Source organism: Eulemur rufifrons, chromosome 29 (assembly GCF_041146395.1).
Source record: "Eulemur rufifrons isolate Redbay chromosome 29, OSU_ERuf_1, whole genome shotgun sequence".
NCBI classification, from domain to species: Eukaryota; Metazoa; Chordata; class Mammalia; order Primates; family Lemuridae; genus Eulemur; species Eulemur rufifrons.
Window position 1 is genome coordinate 46,270,831 of NC_091011.1, and position 8,749 is coordinate 46,279,579.

At 37.9% G+C, this 8,749-nt stretch overlaps 1 protein-coding gene across 4 annotated transcripts in view; it reads left to right on the forward strand.

Moving 5' to 3' along the window:
* HEPACAM2 (HEPACAM family member 2) overlaps window positions 1–8,389 on the forward strand; it is a 43,366-nt gene extending 34,977 nt beyond the window's left edge. For 2 of the 4 annotated variants that reach the window (XM_069462158.1, XM_069462156.1), the window contains 2 exons: window positions 4,787–4,896; window positions 7,653–8,389. In XM_069462158.1, coding sequence (XP_069318259.1) covers window positions 4,787–4,896; window positions 7,653–7,656 — 114 coding nt within the window. In that variant the 3' untranslated portion in view covers window positions 7,657–8,389. Of the gene's footprint in view, window positions 1–4,786; window positions 4,901–7,652 lie in introns of those variants that run through there. The other 2 variants (XM_069462155.1, XM_069462157.1) reach the window with 2 other exon arrangements.
* Window positions 8,390–8,749: the final 360 nt, after the last annotated feature.

Genomic DNA, 8,749 nt, shown 5'->3' on the forward strand with positions numbered 1-8,749 from the left:
TACCTGGTAATCTCAGTGAAGAGAGAACTAACTAGATTGAAGATGAAGATAACTGAATAAATAGAGGATCAGGAACCCCCGGTTTAAATCGTCCTGCATCACGCGGGTGACTACAGCCCATCACGTTACTGAACTCTCTCTGTTCCTCAGTTTCCCTTTCATGTCCCCTTCATATCTCTTGATGACATTGCAAAGATATTTGATCATACCCTTGAAGGTACCTCATGCTCTGCAGAAGGGAGTTACCATATAGACCCAAAGTAAGCAGGTATACACCTTTATTATTATTCTAAAGATGAGTGAGATGGGGCAGGGGTGAGGGGGAAGCTTTTATGCAATTGAAGTCATTTTTTCAGTCTGAGGGAAAAAACGCTTTTAAAGAAATCAGTTTTTAACAGACATGCAGAATGTTTCTTTGGACTAATCAGCTTATTAACACTTTTATAGATTTGGGTTTTTTTTATTATAGCCCAAGTTATATTATAAAGTATTCATTTTCATACCTCCTCTTTGTACTAAATTCAGAACTCCTTGAGGGCAAGGAGTATGTCTAATTATTGCTTGTGGTTCCAGTGCTTAGCTCAGCTCATTGTAGGTGCTGAGGGAAAGTGAGATTGAATGAATCAATCACCACACCTCAAGGACCCTCTGTTTTACCAGGTACCATGCTAAGAAATGTAAAGTTAAAAAGATCAGGCCTTTGGCCCCTTGAAGTTCATAAACAAATTGAGGATGTGTTCCTATCTTTCAATTCTACATTATAGAAACCCAACACAAACTAGCTTAAAAGGAAAAAAAGAATGTGGGCAGGGGACAGAATTTATTTGTCCTAGGCAGTTTACTTCTATTAATAGTGTCAGGAATAGCGGAATCTAAGATCCAAGGGGTTCCAACAATGTTATCCTGCAGATTAGGTCTCTTTCTATAACCTGCTCTTGGGTGGCTTTATCCTCAGGAATTTTTTTTCCATGTGAAAGCGCCTCACAGCTCCATGTTTACATCCAGTTGTAGCAAAAATAGAGCTTTTTATGCCAAGGGTCCTAGCAAAAGTCCTAGAAGTAATTCTCAATGCTTTTAATTAAGTCACCTGCCCTTCACTGAACCCATTATAGTAACTCTGAATAGGCCTACGTCACATGCTTACCTCTGGATTTGGAAGTGGGGTTGACCCCATCCAAATGATATGGATTAAAAGTGAGGGTAGATTGTTCACCAGAAGAAAATCAAGTTGCTGTTACTAAAAGGGGGAGAAGATATTAGACAAGCAAAAACCAACATATTTCCTCCATAGAGGAGATGTCCTATACATCTGTAATTGTATGGTAAGGCTAGGAGTGATGCTTGTCTTAAGTGCTTACAGCCAAAGATTAGGTAGGAGAAATGGATCACTTCGAGGACAGCTATTCACAAACACCTTCTAGGAGGAAGCCTATGAAGTAGGCCTTTTAGATAGGTAGGATTATAGTAGATGAAGATGAGGAGGCCTTTCAGATACTTGGAAAGGTATGAACAAAGGCAGGGAGGTAAGGATCCTTTGGAGGTTTTCCAAGTTTGCTGGGAACTTTCGGGAATTAAGTCTGGAAATTTGGTTGGGGGCAATATCTATACATACTCTAATAAGTGCTAATACTTTATGCAGACTTCTTCCATATATGATCTCAAAAAAGAGTAATTTTGACAGGCACCAGGATTATTCTTTCCATGTTACCGATGGGGCAAGTGAGGCCTAGTACAAGAGATGCCTGCTGAGAATTCACCCTCTTGTGTCCAGAGACAGAACAGCACAAGAAGCCCAATTTCTGCCCTCCAGTCCAGGACTGTGCCCCTGCCCTCATCCACAGTAAAAATAAAATCTGGGGTTGGAAATCACCGGGACAGGAGCTGTGGCTCAGCCCCAGGGCTAGCCTGAGGACACCTTTGGAGGAAGCTGTGAGAACAATCATACAGGCAGGAAGAAGGTATCTGACTTGCATAATGTCTAAGAGCAGAGACTCTGGAGTCAGGCCTGGTTTTGATTCTCAGTTTCATGAGTTAAGGTGTTACCTTTGGCAGATTATATAACTTCTCCAAGCCTTAGTTTCCTCATCTGTAAACAAGGTAAAGAACAATACCTACCTTATAGGATGGTTCATGAGGTCTGAATGAGATATTGCATATTAAGAACTTAGCACTATCTTCCTCCTCTGGTCTGGTCTCCTCTTCTTCGTCTAGTCTCGTCTCCTCTTCCTCATCTGGTCTGGTCTCCTCCTCCTAGTCTCGTTTTGTCTCCCCTTCCTCGTCCGGTCTCTTATAGATTTGTATAGGACCAATTTTTCCTCTGCTTCCTTATTCCCCTGTGATAGTCTACTTAACAAAAGCACCATAAACAGATTACTTTCTCCCAGGCATTCTCATTTCCATTTTGTTAAAGAACTATTTGCTATGAGGGAATGGTTACTTCACTTGTTCAGAGCATTCTATCAATGTGTAAGGTTCACCCAGCAAGTTTCCTGGCCACAGACTTTATTTGAGAAATGCTATGTGAGTAATGGAGAAGGATTGATTGGATTTCATCCTCCCTAAGGGTGAGCCAGTAGCAGCAGTGCCCGCATTGTCACAGATGGAAGGGAGAACTGCCCTGCAAAGGCTTTGTGATACTCTATTCGGTCTCAGAGAGGATTGGCTCACCATGCACTTCCACAACCAAAAAGACAAAAAAAAAAAAAAAAAAATGGTGGATCAGTTATTTCAAACAGGTTCTCATGATGGCAGAAAGCACCCCTCTAAGGTGTGGCTTCAAATGGGAGAGCAAGAAACGGAAGAGCTAAGAAGACTTACAATTGAATTTTTGAAGTAAAGAGTTTCTTTATTTAAAATAACTCATACTTTTTACTCCTAGGAATTCACTGGAAAGGCATGAGATTTATGTCAGAAACTTTAAATTTAGACTGTGATTAATCAATACTCAGTTTTGAGGTTTCATTGGGAGGACCTCACTTGGCTCAAAATGCTACAGTCCTCAAGAACTTGAAGCAGGAAAACGGGTGGTTTAATTACATGCCAGAGACCTTGCTTATTTCTGTCGTAAACAGAATAATTTGATTTGGAGCCACACTTGTCTTCAAAGCTGACAACTCCACCCCTGAGGAATCTGCTGAGGTTCTTAATTGGCTGTGCCAGCAGCTTTGGGGAAGAAGTGAGAAATCAAAACCAACTACCTAAGGAGGAAAAAGGGGAGGAGGAGGAAGAAGAGGATGGAGACATGAGGAGGAGGATCTGCATGAGAAGAAGGCAGAATGACAGTTATGTGGGAAAATGAGCAGCCGTGCAGTGGCCTTGAGAAGAAAAAGAAAAGCAACACTAAAACCAAGATCTCAAAATTGAAGTTAAGAAGGGAAATAAATTAAATTACTAACTTTTTGAATTTTTAAAAATCAAAATAATCTTTTGGCTTGTGGTATGTGTACAAATGGATGATTTTTCCTCTCTCTACCTGTTGTACATTTCACTGTCCGCTTAGCCACCTCTTTCAGGAGCTGGACAGAAGGCAATTGCATGAAATGAGCATGTTTATTATTTCACAGCTCTAATATTAGGTTAGGTGAATAAGTTAGTGATCATCTACAGATTGCTTTTTCCCATGGGATGGGGAACCTGTGTCCCCAAGGCCACATGTGGCCCTCCAGATCCCCACACACAGCCCCTCGACGGAATCCAAAATTCACAGAACAAATCCCTTTATATGTTCTGTAAAATTTGGATTCAGTCAAAAGTCTGCACTCAAGGATCCAGAAGGCTACCTGTGGCCCCAAGGCCTCAGGTTCCCCACCCTTGCCAGGGGGCCTCGACACAAAAATGATAGGACAAATCACATATAATCAGACTGCCCACGAGAGCTTTAGCAGGTGGAATGGAAATGGGCAATTTCTAGAAAAACATAAAACAGGTGTTCCAGTCAAACCTAGCAGGTCCAATTGGGTTAAAGAACTCCTCAAGGGCAGAGTCCTCTAGGTGGAGCTGTGTAAATATGATGTGAAGGACTGAAAGTGGGCAGGACTGTGATGAAAACAGAAAGCACTAGGATGAGGAGGAAAACCAGACTTTGACTAAGAAATTGGAAGGCAGTGTTTATAGGAAGAAGGAGTTGTGCAATATCAGATCAGGAATGGGCATTAATAAAACATAAATACCAGTTTCAATAAAATACATTTTGGTTTTTACCAGCCATAAATACACTACTATTCTTTCCACATTCATCCAAGCCTTTAGTTTTTAGAGCCCATTACTACATTCAAACCATCACATCTCACCTTGTGTGTTTTATATTTCCTGGTACTGTCTTCACTCACTTCAATATGAAGAGGGATTTGGGCTATGCATGGTTCTTTCTTTTAAGCCACCCATATGCACATAATTAGCAAATAGTGTCAAAAGGGTAATGGAGATATATTATATACGAGATAATAATATGTACTCTCTGATTCTAAGCTGTCCTGATATCTCCTCTTTTGCTATTTTTTTCTTTCTATTATATTTCCATTATAGTACTGCCAGCTTTCTTCTTAAATAAAGGAAAAAATGATAGTTTTGTCAAGCTATTCCTCTTCTGACCTTGTAACTATGCTGCTGCACAAACTATCATAGGGTAAGTGCAGGAAACTGTGGCAATGAGGAAGTGAACATTCTAGGGATGATGAACAATTCTCTCTAATTATCACTAGCCAGTTGTTTTCAACTATGCAGCATAATGAAAATACTATTTACTGCTCTTCTGTTAATTTTTTTTTTAATGTGCCACATTTTCTAGATGCCAAGTAGATCTGTTCCAGCCTCTGAGGGTGTAGCAGGGCAAGATCTGCACAGTACAATTTACGAAGTTATTCAGCATATTCCTGCCCAACAGCAAGACCATCCAGAGTAAGTATGAGTCTGCATTTGATGGTGCTGTAGAAGGGCTCAGCATTTAGCCTCTGCTTTTCCCAGAATTTATTGAAAGGCTCAGAAAAAAAAATAGTAAAACAGGAAATTATAGCTTCTGTACATTTGAACACACTTCCCTACCTGAAAATAATTTTGAGAAATAAAACAGGCAAACACACAAATATCTTTTTGGGCCACGTACTTGGGCCAGTGGACTAGATGCAGAGCCCTAGAATCAACTTTCTGTTGAGTATCTTTCTCCCTCTCACGGTGTTTCCCCAAGGAATCCACATCTGGGTATGAAAGGAATGTTCAAGCCAGTTCTCAAGCCATCCTGGTTATCTTAATGATTTTCCAGTGGCTATGATAGTTTTAAAGAAGTGATGATCTGTCACAAAAAAAAAAAAAAGGCCAGGAAAAAAACCAAAGCCTACAGAAGGTCTGTAGCACAGTCAGCATCTTAAATGCCCAACCTCTTACACTTCAAAGTGTTTTATTCCCAAGTGAATGGAACCACAGTGAGGACTGGCTTCTCACCCGGAGAGGACAAAACTTGTGCTGAGGCCAAAGCTAGGAAGCTACTTATCCAGATAAGCACAAGGCTGCCTCTAAGAAGTCTCCCTCTCTTCCCTGCCATGGAGAAACTAAGCCTACAGTCTTTTGAAATAATGCAATGAACTTTTTTTGTGGGCTCTAGCTGCCTGCAGCCATAACTGCCACAAACCATCTTCCATCATTTCTTTATTTGTCATTTATTGACTTTGAGAGGAACATCGATAACCACACAGAGAAACTTCCCCTCTGGCAAAAGAAACAGTTGCAGCAGAGTAATTCATGCACACCTCTGGATAAATACCAAAAATAACAGCTAGAAGTGAACAAATGTATGGGAAGTCATCTTATAGGGAGGAAATCCAGTCCTGGAAGGATTATGCAGTCATTTTTGGGCTAAATAAGTGGCAAAACACTTCGGAGAACCCCATTAGAGAAAATTTATCTGCAGTCAGGTAAATTAGGAATAGACCCCAAAGAAGCTAGGAACTTCTGGTTTGAACAACAATAAAAAAAAAAATGAAAATTGGTTTAAAGCATTATATTATTAATCTAGTAGAACACAATACTGGGATATTATTCCATGATAGTTTAAAAATAAAAACTCTCTAAAATGATACCTAACCCTCTTTACTTTCTATAATAGAAAATTAGGGAAAGTTTTTCTTTATCAATTATAAGGCATAGAAAGAATTTTAAGATCATGTCTGCTTTCTAAAATTTAATTAAAAATTTTAGCATATTAAAATTTATTTTTCTGTGTATCCTTTGTTTTAAATATCTATTTTTCACACTAGAATGCAAACAAACAAAGTTTATTTCAGAAATAATTTTTAAAGGTTGAAAATAAAGCAGAAATGCTCTTTTTCAAGAATATAAAGGACTATTTAAAACTGCTGTTGAGGACATGCTCCTTCGAAAGACATTCACCCCAGGACACCATCTCACGCTCCCAGCCCACCCTGAGTGACATCTGTGTCTCCCATGGCCTCTCTTCTCACCTCCTTCTTCCCTGTCTTCAGAGTCTTTTGTTTTGTTTTGTTTTGTTTCTCTCTGTGTGTCTTCCTGTGGCTCTCTCTTCCTCTACCTTCATGCTTTGATTTCTTCCTTTTCTGAATCAGCCCTTCACTTTTCTTCTCTTTTATCTGTAAGACTGTCTCCCTTCTCTCTAATACGCTCTTCAAAATTTTCCTTCTTTGTTTGCCAACATTTTTTAAAGTATTATTTCATGGAATACAGATTTTTTTATGTTCCCTATTCTAAATTTTAAAAATGAATAAGTAGAATGTTTTCTTTTCCTGCATCAAAAACTGGTTTGCAACTTATTTTATTTACAATCAATCCACAAATGTTTCCAGGACATTTACCATGTGCTAGGTGGAGAGATTAAATAAGGCTCAGTCTTTTAAGGTTTTTAGAGTTTAATGGTTGCCTGTTTGCTTATTTTATTATAACTATAGATTAGTGATTCTTGGTAAAATAAATACTCCTCGATACTGCCCATAAATCCAAAGACCATTTTTCTTCCCTGGTTACCTATGGTCTTATTCTCTAGGTCCTATTAAATTTGAAGACAATTGCATGAATAATGCAGTATTACAGGTGGTTAGGGAATCTCCCCCATCTTCCATTTTCAAAGTGAATATGCCAGTTCTAGGGAAAGAAAGAATCCTAACTTACTTCTTTCTTTTACCTTTATTTGACAATTACTTCTGAGGTAGGAAAGACAGCCAATTTTATTATTTGGTTCTTAGCTTATTCTAAGAGTGTTATTTTCTTGACTTCATGTGCCATTACCTAATTGGACTGGTACTTAACAAATTGGTAAATTAGTCTGTGTTCATACTCTAGTACTAAGCCCAGTTATTTATTTGTTGAACTTACGGCTGCGCTTGTTTCCATGCTGTCAACCTCATTACTCTTGGCGAGGTTCGTTTTGAACACAAAGCTGACTGTTAGCATCTTGAAAACAGGATATTCAGGTAAGTACACATTTAGTTTTAAAAGGAAATTATCTACAAAATTTAATGATTGCTTACTCTTTATATTTATTGTTTGATAAATGTAATTTTCTTGAACTAGCTCAAAACATTCCTATTATTTGTAGCTCTGGAAAGGAATAAAAGAATTTAAGGTACTTTTTACCTGTGGACATGAAAATCTACAGAGCAGTTTACATATCTTGTATATCTCTTCACTAGGTGAGCTTTTACAGTCAAAGAAGTACATTTGGAGGGAAATAATGAAAGAACATTTTGAGGAAAAACAGTGGATGTGTCTATTCATCTGGAATCAGTGAAGAAATCAAGCCCAATGCCTCTTACTCATTAGTCTTTAAATGCAAGATAGAAGCATTTATGAAAGTTAGACTGCAGGCTTTCCAGCATAAACACGGCGTCTTGTGCAACAGAGGAAAATGGTATGGAAATATTCCTCGGTGGACAGTCTTTATCATGCTGACTGCGAGAAAGAAAAGGACAGGTCACTCTTTTTATATCAAATTTCTCTAAAGGCCCAATTAGTTCTAATCTATACTTTCAATTTCATCAACATTGACACTATCCTATCTCACCTACAAATGTGGAAACTTTACATTTGTAAATTTTTTAGCAGGCTTTGTGTTACCAAATTCTCATGACTACTAAGATTGCTAAACTTATTTTTTATTTTATTCCCAAATTTCTATCTTGTTATTTGTACCACAAAATATTAATAATAAGGATGGTTGTCACAAAGCAAGAACTGTGCCTTCTCTCCTTGGTTGTCAATTACCAATGGTGTTTTTGAGAAGACTTGTGAAACGCTTGAGGAAATGACTTATTAAAGTCTTATCTTTATTTTTGTTCAAGGAAAAGACTCAAATAAATTATTCTGTCTTTGCTTTCATGTGGCCTTGATTCTTTGTCTTTCAGTGTAAAAATGTTACATAAAAGTCAGATTATAGAATTGGATTTTTTATCCTTATTTCCCAATATGCAATAAAGTCTAGATTATAGAAAACTTTTAAAATAAGAATCTTGCTCTTTTATAGCCTATTATTTTATGCAGAAAAAAAGAAATCTTAAACATAGGATTTTTTTAAATGTTTCCACCGAACCACTGTGTTTACACCATCCGCCCATATTTTCATAAAAGCATTCGGTGAAAAGAAAATTAAGACTTAAGTCCCACAGCTCCTGTCTGGTCTTCTCTCTCTACCACCCTCACATATTTTTCTGTTGGAAAAGTCAATTAGTTCTAACACAAATATTTTCTTCTGCATTTAGTAAAAAAAAAAAAAAAAAAAAGTCTTACTTTA